The 17,426-nt window shown below is 41.3% G+C and overlaps 3 protein-coding genes across 4 annotated transcripts; 2 read left to right on the forward strand and 1 right to left on the reverse strand.

Moving 5' to 3' along the window:
- The first annotated feature begins 1,072 nt into the window (after positions 1 to 1,072).
- LOC120903806 (inhibitor of growth protein 5) lies at positions 1,073 to 3,209 on the forward strand. Of its 2 annotated transcripts, none has more exons than XM_040313419.1 (5): positions 1,073 to 1,273; positions 1,376 to 1,735; positions 1,807 to 2,012; positions 2,508 to 2,663; positions 2,749 to 3,209. In XM_040313419.1, the coding sequence occupies exons 1-5, from the start codon at positions 1,237 to 1,239 to the stop codon at positions 2,848 to 2,850; spliced, it is 861 nt and encodes a 286-aa protein (XP_040169353.1). In that variant the 5' UTR covers positions 1,073 to 1,236; the 3' UTR covers positions 2,851 to 3,209. The 2 variants fall into 2 exon arrangements, with proteins under 2 accessions (XP_040169353.1, XP_040169354.1); XM_040313420.1 differs by having other exon boundaries at positions 1,075 to 1,273; positions 1,807 to 1,973.
- A 195-nt stretch (positions 3,210 to 3,404) lies between these two features.
- On the forward strand, positions 3,405 to 5,677 carry LOC120902857 (serine/threonine-protein kinase RIO3). Its single transcript, XM_040311902.1, has 2 exons — positions 3,405 to 5,058; positions 5,136 to 5,677. Exons 1-2 carry the CDS (start codon positions 3,580 to 3,582, stop codon positions 5,454 to 5,456), a joined length of 1,800 nt encoding a protein of 599 aa, XP_040167836.1. The 5' UTR covers positions 3,405 to 3,579; the 3' UTR covers positions 5,457 to 5,677.
- A 101-nt stretch (positions 5,678 to 5,778) lies between these two features.
- On the reverse strand, positions 5,779 to 17,104 carry LOC120902856 (zinc finger and SCAN domain-containing protein 2-like). The gene is made up of 4 exons (XM_040311901.1): positions 15,362 to 17,104; positions 6,389 to 6,665; positions 6,219 to 6,319; positions 5,779 to 6,142 (listed from the first exon to the last, which is right to left on the reverse strand). The coding sequence occupies exons 1-4, from the start codon at positions 16,757 to 16,759 to the stop codon at positions 5,873 to 5,875; spliced, it is 2,046 nt and encodes a 681-aa protein (XP_040167835.1). The 5' UTR covers positions 16,760 to 17,104; the 3' UTR covers positions 5,779 to 5,872.
- Between the last annotated feature and the right edge of the window lie 322 nt (positions 17,105 to 17,426).

Here is a 17,426-nt window from a genome sequence, read left to right on the forward strand (position 1 = left end):
TATTCCTTTGAATATGCCACAAAACACAACTTTTCTTTCATTATTGTATGCCTCCACCATTTATCTATGGATTAAAATTGCCACATAGAATGAAAACAACTTAAAAACATGAAAATAATGTAAAATAAAAGTTGATGTTTTACGAGAAGCTATTTTGACACGCGGGGTAAAATGGGCATAGCCCTGGGGCAAAATGGGCATATGTAAACAAACTGTGAAACGTCAAAACACTGGGGCAATATGGGCCACAACAACTGCGCTTAGGTAATGGTCTATGCTTTTGCGCACGTTTCGTGAAATGTATTTTTCGTTCTATCTTTTGATTTGCTGGTCAGAAAAGCCCTTAAAGTTCTTGCAAAAATATGTTATCAAAATTATAACAGTTTTTACACGTTTAAATCTACAAAATCGAATGTTTTGAAGCTGTGCCTGTTATCATTATTGAGGCGACAAATACAACACCATAGCCTCACCAAGCGCCGTATGTCAAAAGCATCTGCCCATTTTGCCCCAGGAGTAACTGCCCATTTAGCCCCACGTGTAGCATTTTTGTATTTTTTGTTATATTAGTAAAAATACGAATTCAGTCGCCTTGATTGCTTCAGACAAATTGTAAAGAAATATCATATCTTTAAAAATATATCATTAAAAACTTCAACGCATCCCTGTGGCACACGTTTAAGCTTATTTTCGAAGTGGCAAAAATTACATCAATATGCTGCTAAACCTTATTTTGCATTTTTCTTAGTTATTTGTTATGTAAGGGTTATGAAACTTACATGGTGTTCATAGAACACTCTAATGAATACATTTTGAGCATTGGAAAGTATCTTTGTAGTCAAATAATGCTTAAATAGAGGGTGCCCATTTTGCCCCACATGCCCATTTTGCCCCGCTTTCCCCTATACCTTGCACCTCTATATGATTACGTGGGTTTGTTCGAGTCGGATGTCGTGTTCGATTGGTGCCGAGCGCCGCCTAATGCAGACTGCTCGAAAAGCAAAGCGACTGCTGCTCGAACAAAAAAACATCCGTGCCAAATGTCAAAAAACAATGCCAGTGCGAAATATGCTACCTGGGAACGAAAGCAAAGAAAAAGAATCACACACACTTCTCAAAAGCTTGGAAAACACACACAAAACAGACGTATCTCGAAGTGATTTTTGTTAATATTCTCCGTTGCGGTGGATCGAAACAACTTTTCGCAGCGTGTTTGAACCAGTGAAGAGTGAAAAAATGACGTCGGCCTTGTATTTGGAGCATTATTTAGATGGTACGACAGACACGGCATTTGCCTTTGCATCCCCTACCGCGAGCACCATCGGTGCGGAACACAGTTCGGGTGTGTGTAACAACGTTTACCCATCTTTTGCAGGTTTAGAACATCTACCCAACGAGCTGAAGCGAAACTTTACGCTGATGCGCGATCTGGACTCGCGGGCCCAGGTGCTGATGAAATCGATCGACGAAAAGGCGGACGAGTACTTGAAATCGCTAGTCAACTCCAAGGAAAACATCTCGAACGAGGTGAAGAAGGAAAAGCTGCAGGGCATCCAGGAGCTGTTCAACAAAGCGAAGGAGTATGGCGACGACAAGGTACAGCTGGCGATACAAACGTACGAACTGGTGGACAAGCATATACGTCGTTTGGACTCGGATTTGGCCCGGTTTGAGGGTGAAATCCAAGACAAAACTGTGAATGCGCGTGAAAAGTCGGAGGAAAACGTTACCAAAAGTAAGTCCGTAGGCGCGGTGTGTGGGTGCGGTGGTCGAAACTTTCATTCTTTTTCTTCTTCTTTTTTGTAGAGGGCCGTAAAAAAGTGAAGGATAGCAAGAGTACGGTGAAAAAGAAGCGCACGCACTCCTCCGAAGATGAGGCCAAACCGGCTGGCAACGGGGGTGTGGCAAACAGTGGAACCAGCAGCGGTGCGGCCAACTCGAACGGAAAGGGCAAAAACACAAAGAAGCAGAAGGTAAATCAAGAAAAAGAAGGTCGCAAAGGGCAAAATAAGGTAAAATCATTCTTTCATCCCGCATCCTATGCAAAGCATCACACGTTTTTTACTTTGTGTGTGTGATCATTTGTTTTTTTCTTCTTCTTTGCTTTGCTGGTTTTACTTTCTTAATTATTATATTCTATGTAATACTTTACTTGAAATTTACGTTCCAATGTATCCGCTTCAGACTCGGTTGCAATTGCTGTAATTGTTGTTTATTCTTTGAAATTCTCTCGGTTTGTACATAATGGTTTAAATATTTTCCTAGTTCCTGCATAGACATAGTGCCTTTCTAAAGTAGCATTGTTGGTGAAGTAGTTTGTGCCAACCTAAGGCAGACTATAACGGATTTTATGTTTTATCTTTGACATAAAAGCGCACCTCGAGCGCAAGTTGGTTTGTCATAATAGTTCATCTCATCTTGCATGCATTTGGTTCCGATTGTTAATGCTGGCGTATGGTGTTCGGCCTGCAAACATTCTGTCTAATCCCGTACATTGCACTTTACAGAAGGGTGCGGAGAACGATGACGCAGCGCAGGACGGTGGACACTCCACGCCACATCCAAGCGACGTGCTCGATATGCCAGTCGATCCCAACGAACCGACCTACTGCCTGTGCCATCAGGTGTCATACGGAGAGATGATTGGATGCGACAATCCGGACGTACGTATTACAAATGATGCGACATATGAAACAATGGCAAATGACGCCCTTTTTCACGACCCATTTTGTTTTCTCCCATTTCCAGTGTCCCATCGAATGGTTCCACTTTGCGTGCGTCGGTCTGACGACGAAACCGAAAGGGAAGTGGTTCTGTCCGAAATGTTCCCAAGATCGAAAGAAGAAATAAGCGCACCCACCACCACCACCATGCGACATACAGCAACATACATTTGGAAAACGTGCTGCAAAGGCTTCGAAGCTTTCGAGCCGACGCTGCGCACGGCTATTTTTACCTTTGAATCACTATTTTCATACATTCTTTTTCCATGTTTTAACATAGCTTTTATTTAATTGTACAGTCAGTAATATTATAACGCGACGTTTGTTCCTTGGGCTGGAAAAACGTGTATAGGCCGATAGAATATAATGTAGATGATTTAAATGGACGCAAGATGTTGCGTCAGAGATGAATGTAGATGGGTAGAGTGATTTTTTAATAAAAATACGGTATTAATAAATGTCCCCACGTACGATGATGGCATGAAACCGGTTCGCATTTTAATTGCAATTTATCCATCAGCTGAAAATCAATTTTTTACCGTGAAAAAACGCAGTTCCCAAGTTCGCAGATCACAAAATGTAAAACGTATAAATATTAGTCCATTCCGCGAACAGCGCCGTGTAATCGTTGCTTAAGCAAAAACAGTGGTGCCAGATATTGTGCCTTCGGTGCTTTGTTTATATTGTCAAGCATGTTTTTCTTTCCTCTCGGTCCCACATTTCTGTCTGGCTATTTCGTCATATTTTTACACCTATCGAAAGCGTAGCTGAATCACGCTTTTTCACGCGTGCGAACTATCTTTAGGAATCGTGTTCAACAAAAGTGTAGCAAGTTAAGCCGAACAACACAAACAGAATGTCTTCACCGTGGGCCAAAATTCAACCCGTAGCGGAGGTAGATCTGCAGGAGATCATGTCAGAGGAGTTTGCCCGTGAGCTACTAGCCAAGGAAAGTCCCCCGTCAAATAAAGTGAAAACATCGAAACCACCGCCAGCTGTAACGCAGTCGGAACCAGGTCCGTCATCGTCATCCTCATCGTCGCCGTCGTCGTCGTCGAAGAAAGTGCCCGTCTCGGTGGTGGACACGTTTGAAGAACCGGTGGCCGGTTGTTCGCGTGCGCTCGATCCAGGGAAACAGTCGGTAGAAATTCCGGAAGATGTGCTGCGGGCGATTGAGGAAGCGGACCAACAGGAGCACGATTCCGATGCGATCATTGCGCAAATGCTGCAGGCCCAGTTCGATGCCGAGTACGATGAGCAAATCAAGCGCGAGGAAAATCACCGGAACAAGGACTCGAAGGTGAAGGTGTCGTACAAAAACTATCGCGTGATTCCGGAGGAGCTGCTGTACGAGGAACCGGTCGAGATACCGGTCGACCAGAAGGCGGACTGGGATCGGTTTGAGACGAACGAGAAGGAGCAAAAGCTTTTGCCGCGTGCTGGATTCCGGCTGAACGAGCAGGGAGAAATGCTGACGAAGCATAATCTCGATATTAGTGGCCGGAGCAACGCGTGCAAGGTAATGTCCTTTCCGCCAGAGTTTTCGACCGGCGATGCGGCCGGTTTCGACATGAAGCTATCGAACAAGGTGTTCAACCAGCTAAAGACACACTCGAAGAAGGCAACGAAAATGAAGCACAAGGCACAGGACAGGAAGGAAAACGTGGCTACCGCCGAGATGGGACTGGACGAGCCGACCCGCTTGATACTGTACAAGTGGATCAACAATCAGCTGCTGGAATCGATCGATGGTATAATATCGACCGGCAAGGAAGCGATCATCTTGCACGCCGAAACGGACCCGTACAATCCGAACCTCAAGGAGGACGAACCCAGCCCACCGAAGGAAGTAGCGATCAAGGTGTTCAGCACGACGCTGAACGAGTTTAAGCAGCGCGATCGATACATTAAGGATGATTTCCGGTTTGCGGGTCGATTTTCCAAACAGAACGCACGCACCGTCATTAACATGTGGGCCGAGAAGGAGCTGCGGAACTTGAACCGGATCCAGCGCGTTGGCATCCAGTGTCCGAAGGTGGTGGCGCTCAAGAAGAATGTGCTGGTGATGGAGTTTATAGGGGAGAACATGATACCGGCGCCGAAGCTGAAGGAAGCGATACTGTCGGATTCGCAGCTGAGCCGGGCCTATCTGGAGGTGGTAGAGATAATGCATAAGCTGTACAAGGAGGCACACCTGGTGCACGCGGATCTGTCCGAGTACAACATTCTCATGCACGACAATCACTGCTGGATCATCGATGTGGCGCAATCCGTCGAACCGGGCCATCCGGGGGCGTTAGAATTCCTGATGCGGGATTGCGATAACATTTGTACCGTAAGTGTTTTTGTGCTTTCTTTCCACAGTGAAGCAGCCAGCAGTGGTTTGAACGTTTTACTTTTCGTATATTTTAGTTCTTCTCGAAGCGCGGCGTCAGTGATGTGAAGAGCAAGGAAGATCTGTTCTTTGACATTACTGGATTGGATCCGATATCGCACAATGCTGCCATTTTGGAGCGGATACACATGAAGGGCGAACCGGCTCACATTGCGACTACGGTGGATGACGATATGCCGGAACAGTTCAAACCGTTGCAATACCCGTTCGAGTTCGCCTGGTCTGTGGCGGGGCCGGGTAAGAAGCAAAGCACATCCAAAGCCGTTCCGACCGCATGTGTGGTGGGCTCTTCCGACGATGAAGTGACTGTAAAGGAGGAGGTACTTAGCGTCGCTTAAAAGAGTCCGTGATTAGTATGGGAATAGGTCAAATCTGAAATGAATTCGGTTTCGAACATCCTTACGATTTTCTCATTTATTTTTGCTACTGAAGAATTGAATGAAAATACTGGATTTAATTATGAACAAACTACGCTGCTTTACATAACTTCTGTTTACCAAAACAACCGGTTTGACCATGATTGGGTTGGAATTGAAATAAATACCGTTTGGCGACGTAACGTTTTATATTTGTATTTACTAGTCCGCTTCGTTCTCCCAGCCAACGAACAGTTTTAGTTTCGACAGTAAAATATTTATTACGGGTAAATAAATTATGTATAATTGGCTACACACTGTCATACTAAGATAGTTGCGTTAAAAGAGAATATCACATCAACAGATTTGCCTCCCAGCAGCAGCAGCTAGGATCTCGATCATACAAACTCGGAATCTGGCGGCTTAAACTGGCATTTCTTGGCGTGCGTCCTCATGTTGCTTGACTGTGTAAAGCTTTGGCCGCAGTTTGGATGCGGACACTTGTACGGTTTGTAGCCGGTGTGATAGTTGAGGTGCGTTTTGAGATGATGCTTTTTGGTGAACGCTTTCGGGCAGATGGGACACGCGAACGGTTTGATACCGGAGTGCAATCGATGATGCAGTGTCATATTGCTACGATCGGCAAAGCTTTTACCACACACGGAACACTGTCGGAGAGGGATGGAGAGCGTCACATTAGTATAAGTAGGGTATATTTTATAGTCAGACTTTAAAAGTACCTACCTGGTAAGGTTTCTCTCCCGAGTGGGTGCGCAGGTGCTGCTTGAGAAGCATTTTGCGCGAAAAGCGCTTTCCACACTCATTGCACTTGTGCGGCTTAACACCTGTAGGGGATGAAACAAAGCGAGAGTTGCAAACGATCCTTCGAAATGTAACACAACCGCCCGACTTACCAGTATGTATTCGGACATGCATATTAAACGCCACCCGCTGGTTGAACGACTTGGGACAGTGGGGACACGAGTATTCCTTTTTATTGCGATGGATCTTCAGATGGCTGCTAAGGTAGCCCTTGTCGTTGAACATTTTGCCACACTCCGGACACTTGGCGGCAAACTCCTTCGTCCCGCGGTGCACCGACACGTGGTACTTGTAGTTGCGCAGCTGGGAAAATCCCTTACCACACTCTTCACACTCGAAGCGGGGTGTTTTGTGGCTCTTTTCGTGCGTCTAGTGGGGTGGAAACAAAATGGAGAAAGCGGGAAATATTTGCATTACTACGGTGAATTTGGAGTTAACTAAAACTAAAAAAAAAAAATACGAAAACGTGGATTACAGTTTCGTGTATTTTATTTAATGTAGTTTTGATAATTTAAATAATTAAAGATGTTATGTCATTTGTTAGCACTTAATTTGGTCCGATAACAGGAATAAGCAACGAAATTCCGATTAGCTTGCAGTTTCACGACATTGAATCTTATTCAGAGTCGACTCCAGACCCGATTCAAATGATTCGCCAGTCTCGGGGCCCTAGCAGCTATTCAACTCTGTCAACTTTTATACATACTGTATACTATTGACTATCGATTTCGACGGGGCCCTTAAAACGACGCGGCCTAAGGCGATAGCCTAGTACGCCTACCGTTAGATCCGCCTGATCCGCTGACGAGAATGGATCGTTTACAAGTAAATTTTGATCTTTTGCGGCTATCAATACGTAGCATCATTGGACCCAAACGCCTAATCTTATGAAGATGCCGAAACAGACTCCGTTTCGAAGCCGATTCTGATCTCGGAGCCAATTCCGATTCCGGAGCCAATTCCAGAGCCAATTCCGATTCCGGAAAGAATTCCGCAGCCGATTCCAATTCCGGAGCAGCTTATGATTCCGGAGCCGATTCCGTTTCCGGAGCCGATTCCGGAGCCGATTTTGATTCCGGAACCGATTTCGGAATCAATTCTGGAAACCGATTCCGGATTTTTTTTTTAATTCAGAAAGAACGGCTTCGGCCGTATTGCTAACCGATTCCGGATATACTATTCGAAAATTTTGGAAAACTTCTAGAACACTTTGGAGCTAGCCGGAATCAATTCCTATGGAAAACTTCATTTTCCCATCTTCCCATTTACTAAGAACCGTATAGAGTATTGAAACTTTCAATTTGCACTTATATTGTTTTCTGACTACAGTGCGACTTTTGAAAAAAATATTTCAGATTCATTACCTTTTTTCTACAGTCGCGGCTGGCGTCGTTTGCAAACAGTGTTGAGTGGATTATGCAAAGCTTACATCATTTAGGAACGAGGTACTTTGACGAATGAGATAATGAGGTCGCCATAAATTCAAGATTTTGCAAAACTATTATGTAATTTGGTTTATTTTTTTCCACAAAAGTTCATCAAATTTATCACTGTTGTTGGCAACGCCCAAAACTGATTTGCCAATAATCTTTAAATACAATATTTTTTAAGGAATTCGATCCATTTACACAATGAACCAGTATTAACCAGCCTCATAATTTCCAAAAATCTTAAAAAAAGAAATGAAGTAGATTGAGTATTAGCCGCACCTAGCTCCAGGGACAGCAATTACAGTAGGATCGGGTTAAAATGGACAAAAATTGTCGATTTCTCATGGGTTTATCTTTATCCGCACTAACGAAACGTTCAACGCACTTTCAATAATATAGTATCTCATGAATCAGCAGACAAAATTTGACATTTCTCTATCAGTCGAACTCTAACCGTGATCGCCAAAAAAGTGAAACAACTTCGTTCAGAAGCGTGTGCAATCAAAGAACGGCACCCCTTAGCTTCTAAAACGGACACCATGCGGCAGCTTGTGGACGTCGTATAAGCCTGTTCCGGTTGCTGAAAATGGAATCCAAGGGACAAGTCGCTACATCGCTGCGTTCGCTTTACCGGGAGGTCGATGTAACCGGCCAAACAGTGAAATATTTCCTGGGAAACATGAAAAAATATGTCAGGAAGTAGCGGCAAACAATGACGCCAAAACTCAATGCGACCATTTTAGGTGAATTTGGGAGGAATTTCAATGACACCCTAGTCCACAAACTGGTCCAATATCCCTCCTCAATTTGTCCCATCATTTTTTTCTGGACAAATGTGATGCAAACGCTCTATTCCAATTTTTTTTTTGCGAAATTTATAAAAATCGAAGGTAGACCATAACACACGCATGATTTTGTTCGACATGATGAAAATTCCGCATAACTGACGACAGGCAGCTTGCAAGGTCGTAGATTGATTTTTGCAAGTAAGCTTAAATAATTACCTTTCAAAGGAGGTTTATGGAAAGAAATTGTCTCGCTTAGTTTTTTTTTTCCAACAGTCCGCCGAAAAAAGGGCTCTTTTTATGCAAACGTTATCCCAGTTTCCTCCAAAACCGTTATATTGTATCTGAAGCAAGTAAGCAAATAAAGCACGCACTAAGTACATTGGTCAGATGAAGAAAAAATGCAACTACTCATTGATCAAAACCTTAAGAAAAAATATATGTTTAAAATGTATACAATGTAACTATTTTTTCGAAATTCTATTCCCTTTGATTTTAAAATATGCAGGGATGCAATCAATGATCTCCCGACCAAATAGATTTACCTTGCAGGCCAGACTTGTCCTGGTTTACACTCCATACTAAATGTACAAACTCAAGCTTTAAACGTATTCTCCAATGTAAAAATGAAAGAAAGAAGTTATTCACAAAAAAGGTGTCATAAAAAAAGAAAACAAAAATGTGGCGAATTTTTTTTCCTTTTATTAGCTTCTTGCCATTATTTCACATTGGGTTTGTGCATTTTCTAAAAATTGTGGAACTTTCAAAGAGTTAAACTACAAATTTGTGTGTACTAAAAGTTTTTTGGTCTTAATTATGTAATGTAAACTTTGGTTTGGTTTTTTGTTGTATAAAAGACAGCACAGCACAAAGACAAGATAAAATTTACCTTTTGGTAGTTAATTTTAATATGCCATCGAAAGCTTCTTACTGATTGATTTTATTGGCTTATAAGCTTGCATAGACCTTAGAGGTTTAATGGAAAATTAGGAGAGTTTGGGGAAAAAATCGGTTGTCAAAATCATGAAACTAAAGGGAAAAAACATAAAAAAGGTGAACAAGAACGATACACTAACTGGTGCCCTGAATGTAATGGTTATTCAGTTTACTGCTTCTTATCAGTAGAAGAACTAGAAGAACTTCTAATTTGCTACAAGGTCTGTATTGTCATTTTTTAAACAAAATCTAATCTTTTAAGAAACAAAGTGAAGTGTGATGTTTTGTGAAACTGTTCTTATTGTTAAATTTGATTGTGCAAGTATTATATTGCATTGTGCCAATGATATTGAACACGAAAAGCAATTAATTGAGCTGCTGCCTCGAAAAAGTGTGTTGATACTTGTCCATATTGGTGTTTGTGTTTGAAAATTTCCCAAATTTTGTCATTGTCATTTCCTTCTAGGCCGTTCTCACGGTACAGTCTTTAACGACTTAACAACATGTCCGTCGTAGGTTCAATCCCCGAATGGACCGTGCCGACATATGTAGGACTGACTAACCTGCTATTGGGGGATATCAATTAGTCACTGAAAGCCAACCCCAAAAGTGGGTACATGCAGGCCTTGGTCGACAACGGTTGTTGAGTCAAAGAAGAAGAAAAAGTAATTTCCTTAAATATAATCCCTTTTGTACAGCTTTCACTACATCATAGTTTTTGGATTAGTAATTACGCAATATTAAAAGTCATCATGTTGTCTCTGTGCAGCCGTTATTGAGTTTAATGCTAGGTTGGAGAGTTTCATTCTTCTAAAAGTAATTATTTAAAAATATCTTTGCCAGATGTCACATGACAGACGACCTTAAGGATTTACATCAGGATCAATGAGTGCAGAAATATTGGTAGAATTTATCTGCACAATGATATCCTCAGTATCTTGTCAGCGAGACGGCGCTCATGAAATATGATGAATATAACGAATATAACATATAATGATATTCAACATATCGTATCGTATTTGTATAAGAATTTGATATGATCGTATTAGTAAAGTCTCATTAATATTAATAATCAAACAATAGTCCTGTGATTGCAATCAAGGACTGACTATCTATTAAACTATCCGGCTGCGTGACACTTACAAAATAACTTATTGGCCGACTTGACCGCGTAGGGTAAGAGGAAAACTCAAGTCCGACTATAGACGTTAAAGCGAACTACAATGGTTTTTTTGTAGAGTGTAACAGTTCATTTAAAAAAACAGATTGAAAGCTGTTTATAAAAAGCAATCGGCAAATTTATGAAGGAAAGGTCCAAATTTAGTAAATAATCGAGAGTCGCGGGCAAGGAGCAAGCGTTTTTTGCACTTAAACTATTACGAAATCAAACGATTCGTCTATGATATCAAGCAATAAAAAAGCGATAATGTTGTTTATATTCTGTAATTATATCATCCAACTCGAACGACTTAACAACATGTTCGTCGTGGGCTCAAACCCCCATACGTAGGACTAACTATCCTGCTAGGGGTAATCAATAAGTCACTTAACCAAATCCAATAGTGGTACAGAGGCACGACGTGACCGACAATGGTTGTTGTGCCAAAGAAAATGATAAAATATATTATCGAAGCAAGGCTCAAAATTGGTAGTTCCTATTGGTAAAACTAATTGCAAAGATTTGTCAGTTGAAGATCAGCAACAGAGTGGGCAAAATGTGATCAGTCAAAACTACAAAGCAAGAGCAATATCACTTCTTTATGACCATCTCCCTTACCATGTTTCAAAAATGTTTAGCTTTTGTAGTAAAAAAGCCTTAACGGCTGAAACATTATTGAGACAAACGTACCAGTAAGTTCTAGAGGGGGACTAAATCTACTGATACCAAAATTAAAGCTACCATCATTGATAAAAAATAGATACTTAAAAGAACAACACCGTATGCACTTCACACCCAGAATTAAATCCAAAACAGAGAATCTACCTGATATACAATTAATCCCCAAAAACTATCCATGTCCATGAAACGTTAACCATAGAATGTGCATATCTAACAGAACCCGTGGTAGAGAACCCTACAGCAAGGGAAATACATAAACCAATGATTAACTTCATTCCTCCTCCTCCAATTACACAAAATACATCTTCTTCTTCTTCTTCTTTGGCTCAACAACCGATGTCGGTCAAGGCCTGCCTGTACCCACTTGTGGGCTTGGCTTTCAGTGACTAATTGATTCCCCCCATAACAGGATAGTCAGTCCTACGTTTGGCGGCGCGGTCTATTTGGGGATTGAACCCATGACGGGCATGTTGTTAAATCGTACGAGTTGACGACTGTACTACGAGACCGGCTAATACCCAGCATAACACAAAATACATACCCAGCATTAAAATGGAACAAAATATGGCGAAATATCAATTCCAATGAACTCAGCTCAAAACAAAGAACATTATACTATTTACTAGTAAATGAAAAAAATAACACTCAGGATCAAAAATTCAAACATAATTACAAATCGGTTAACAGTCCAAATTGCTCATTTTGCGGAATTACTGAAACACTAGAACACAAATTTAAAAACTGCAGACAAATTGAAGATTACTGAGAAATGTTTAAAGAAATTATTGAATCGTACCACATAAAACCTCTTGCATTCAACTAATTATCTAAACCAGAACTGAGAGGCATAAATAAGCAAAATGACAAAACAATCATGATTCTTTTCATAAACTACATAGAATTGGTAGAAAATAATGAAATAAAACAAATAACGAATAAAACACGTCATGCTAAGTTAGGGAATAGTTTGTAAGCAAATATACGGATTTGTAATGTTTTAATAAAAAATAAGTTACTATCAATTAATGTCAAGTCAGATAAATTGATACCTGATTCCTTATGAAAATGCTATTGACAATCGTTGTAAACAGTGTATTATCGTCGTAGTCGTAAAAACAACACACTAGTTTGAGGTTTTTGATTTTTTTAAATTTTTTTTCTGTTTTACAATGCTCGTCTGATTGTCGTGTACTAACAATGTTAGTGATACATACTGGAACTTTAACCATAACGATTCATCCGTCAATCCATATTACGATAGTCAAAGTTAAAAGAGTTTAACGGTATTAAATGTTATACTAAATGACGTTCAGTAATGTGTAGACGAATAGGTTCTTCCCATTTTTTCAAATATATCAAATATAGCCGACTTGCCGACCACTGGTTTAAAACATCCAAAAATTTGTTTGGTTACAGGAAACTCAATTTTAACATGCTGGGCTATATAGGCATACGAGAAATAGTTAGCGTACTTCTTAGTAGTATGTTTGATGGTTCACAAACAGGCAATTTAATAAGCACGCATGCGAAACATGTCAACTATTGGTAAATAAAACTTGGAAAATACATTTTTGATATTAGAAAATGTGTCATAAATTGTGTTTAATAAAGGCAATACAAGTTCAATTGGTGATTACCAATAATACTGGACAGTCTTCGAGATCGATTTTGAAAGGAATTTTATCCCATCATGTTTTGTACAATTCGGCACGTCTTAGGAATACACAATTGAACGATTATCGGTTGATTTCATGATTCATATGAAAATTATGAATATATTTTTCACTATTTTTCAGTGTACTATTTCAACTAGTTTTCTCTAATTATTTCCAGAAAAATTTTGTAGTTTTAGTAAATTATGATATTTAGCGGTGTGACATTACAACACAAATTATTAAACGATTTCACATCTCATAACAATGTAAGTGTACGGTCGATCTCAGGTTACAGTCGTTAACACCCACGACTTTTGATCATGCTCGGCATGAGTTCAAGTCCCGTATGAACCGAGTGCCCCCCCCCCATACGTAGGACTGAGTATGCTGCTATATATTACCCAATGAGTCACTAATTATAGCCAAGTCGTGACAGTGATGCTACAGAGAGACAGACAGGACTATACCGACTAGACGGTTGTTGCGCGAAATAAGAAGGCTAGAATTATATATCAGTTATCAATCTTAGATGATGATGACCCACCTCTGACACCTACAAAGGATTGAAATGATCGAGGTATCTTGCGATAATTTGATAAAGCTACAAAAATTCATACGAGTAGATGATTGAGAGCTGAACAAAAGCATAGTCTCTACGCTCTACTCTTGTTTTTTTTTCTTTTCTTTTTTGCTAGGTCAAGACTAGGTTAGTTAGGCTTAGTTTTTCATGAATTATTTTGTTTATTTGTTAGTATTAAATTAGTTTTAAGTCTATTATATTTAGCCTTGATGGCGGATATTGTATGAAATAAATGAAATGAAATGAAATGAAATAAAGATGACGAGTTATTAGCCCAATCAACAGCAATCTACTGAGCTCCGAACCCCGAGTCTACTGTACGCGTGTGTGTCTTAATTCAGTTTAGTCTCATTCTATGTATTTTTTAAAAAGAAATTTATGATAATTATTAATATAAGTGTATAATTTTTATAATTTGATGAATTTAGAATGTAGATTATTTTTACAAAATTTCAAAACATTTAAAAGTACAAAAGATAAGAAGGAAACAATATCATCATCACCCGGAGTTTCCAATTCATTTAAACTACATTAGTTCCCCGAACCAGCATTGACAATTTCTTGTGGCATTATATTGTAATGCTGGATTCCTCTGTGAAACAAATAATTTCTTGCTCCTGCAGTCATATAGTTTGGCACTCTTGAAGCATTAGCTCCCCGTGTAGGATATTGTTGAATGTCTACTCACGACTCTTTGCGTAAGATAGGCAGGTATACGTCTTTTTATTAGATTATCAACAAATACTATTGTCTGATACGTCACTCTTTGTTTGATGTACATCAAGTCTTATGCAAAGTGCGACCTTACCGAATGTGCGCTTTCGGAAAAGGATCATAACCAGAGACTGATTTTCCTATAAGCGGAATGCGCTTCATTTACTACTATTTGTTTTGATAATTGCCAAGTAATTAAAAATACCGTCAATCATGAGAATGCATGCTTATAAACACGTTTCATTTAGAATTCTAAAGAAATTTTTCAAAGTTTTTGATGGTACCGATTACGCTACAAATACATACAGTTTATTCACAATATGTATAAATTGAAGAGCTTTGAGCGAAAGGTACTGGTCAATATTTATCTTATATTATTTTCTTATCTCTTAGATAGTATTTTTTCTAAAATATTTAAATATATAGTATTAATAAATATAGCATAAAAATAGTATATGCTATATTTAACAGAATATCCAGGCATGTACAATCAATTTTTATTAAGGATCATGCTTACCACAATAAGTATTTAGTTAAGAATATGTTTTTGTACAATTGGCATTATCGAAAATTCTGATTATACAGAAACTCAAAACTATAATCATATTTGTAAACCAAATGTGTACGATCACATAAAATAAATAGCAATAAGAAAAAAATACTGCGAAAACGTATTTAGCGTTATCATTCACGAACTTCCAGAATAAGGCGATAGATATTAAAAAAAATATTAAAAAAACTGCTATATACTAACTGATACAGAATGTTCCATGATTGTTTGGCTGTTTCCTGTACTTTTTGGGGTTACATCTTACGATTTATTCACCGTTTCCCCATATATTTCGGGCTAGTTCCCTCGGCTCATTGAAATCCTCCCATTGAAAATCAATACAAATACTGGGTAGCGTCCAATAGTTCATGAGACCAATTAAAAACAAAAAATATGCTAAGCGTCTAAAACATTTACGTTGCATCTCGAGGACCTTTTATCGCTGTGCTTCGATGTATAAAAAAAGACTTTACATACATTTACGGAGTCATGAAGCGGTCCCGTGATACAGTCGTCAACTCGCATGACTGAACAACATCTCCTACATTTATGCGTCCTACGTTATCTTTACTTACCATAAGCGTGTCTTGGTTTCCGAAAATCTTATCACAAATCGCACACTGATAAGAGCACTCGGGAAACATGAGCGTACAGAGCGTACCAGTGGCGGCGGCGGCACCCGCACTGCCCGGCTCATGATGGTGATGCAGATGATGATGATGATGGTGTAGATGATGTGCGTGGAACAGATCCGTTTTCAAGTCCTTGCCGCCATCGCCCGAGGTGACCGTTGTACCTCCATCCGAGGCACCTTCGTCCTCTCCACTAACCTGATCGAAGATGCTATTCTGGTTTTCATCACTTTTCTGCAACTGATAGAAGCTGTTAAATAGTGCAGCACTGGCAGCGTGTAGTGGAGCCGTGCCCGAGCCGGCCAATATGGCAGCCGCGGACAAACTTGCCGCACGGGGATGCGGCTGATTATGTTGCTGCTGCTGCTGCTGTTGCATCGAGATGCCGATCGATGCCGAAGCTGTACCCGCGGCAAGCAACGCATCGGGCGGGGCTGACGGGGTCATGCACTGCTGCTGATTATGATGCTGGTACTGGTGAACCGATGATACGGTGGCGGCTGCTGCTGCCGCGACCGCCGCTGCCGAGGCGTACGCGTTGAACAGTCCGACCGGATAAGGATAATTGATAGATAATCTGTTTCGTTCAATTACACTATTATTAGCATACGCGCTTAGCACCACTTTTCTCTCGACTTCCGCTTTGATGAGTGACGACGACGGCGACGACGACGACGCCAACGACGGTGATGCTGCCGACGAGGGTGACGGCGGTGTGACAGGTCCGAGCAGTCCGAGAGCAGCATCGCCGACGGCACCCCGGGATGAATGGGCAGGTTTGTGAGGAGTACCGCCACCGAAGCTGGCGGCGGGACCGGGGCCACTGATGAGCTTGGGATCGAACATGAGAGGTCCCCGGGAGCACCACGGGTTGTCCAGAACGCGGTTCAGTGGCCGGTGCGGACCGGCGAGTAGAAGCGTTTGGGAGGAAGGGGCCACGATCGAAGTTCCGGTGTCTCCGGCGGTGGCCAGCGGGATAACATTCTTCGAGGTCACCGTGCAGGCGGAAGTGGAGCCTGCGGCCGTACGGTGGTCGGTGGCCGATTGAACTATTTTCAGGCACGTTTTAACCGTCAGGTCCACTTTTTGCTCGAGCAACTCGAACTGTGGCTGGGGTGAGTGGGACATTTTGGTTGGCGCGCCACTACCGTCGGAAGGTGAGGCAGCAGTTTGTTTGAGCAGGATACGCTCGATGCTGAAGTTGGTGTGCTTCTTGGGCAGCAGGTTCAGATCACTCATTTTGCTACAATTGTCACTAAATCCCATGCTGCGAGGATAAAAAGGCACGAAAAACACACAGATACACACATTCACATACACACACACAATCGGCATGCGCATCAGAGCGCTAACACTGCGTTTATGATCATGTTATCAGCTCGTCTAGTAGCCGTAAAACGTATTGTTTCCAAGGCGCAAGCGTTGCGAAACGAAAGATTTGGGCACAAAGTAGTAAGCGACGAACTCGATTCGAGCAATACACTTGGTGGTTTCGCGCACTGTAGCTCAAACTATATCCTTGAGCAAGCTTGTCACAGTACAGAATAATCACACACGCACACCCGACAGTTTCAAACAGTGGTACGCAATTCCGGTAGCAGGCTGGACACAAAATAAGCACCACGGAGCGATACGCGCGTGTGTCCAACCATTAACGTCAGTTTACCTAGATAAACTGTTTGATTAAGCCCATCCGAATCATCTGTTAGGCTGCGGTGGGTTTTTCTCCATATCTCCGGACTGTGTGGTCACTGTGTAGTCACGAGTGAGCGATGCTGTGTGCTCTGTCTGGCGTACGCAGTTGGGCGAGAGCGGATCGAGATGGTCTTGGCATCTTTCGTTATTATCGCACATCATCCATGTTCTCTCCCATTCATGCATGTCTGTCTCTGTCACGGCCGTGGTTGGCAGCGGTGATGCTGCTTCCGTTCGACGGAAGACACACTGATCTATCGTGGTTGATAGTAAGAGGCGAAGAAAAGTGTCACGAGAGAAGATCCTACGGCGA

The sequence above is a fragment of the Anopheles arabiensis genome, chromosome 3, assembly GCF_016920715.1.
Source record: "Anopheles arabiensis isolate DONGOLA chromosome 3, AaraD3, whole genome shotgun sequence".
In the NCBI taxonomy this organism is placed as follows: domain Eukaryota; kingdom Metazoa; phylum Arthropoda; class Insecta; order Diptera; family Culicidae; genus Anopheles; species Anopheles arabiensis.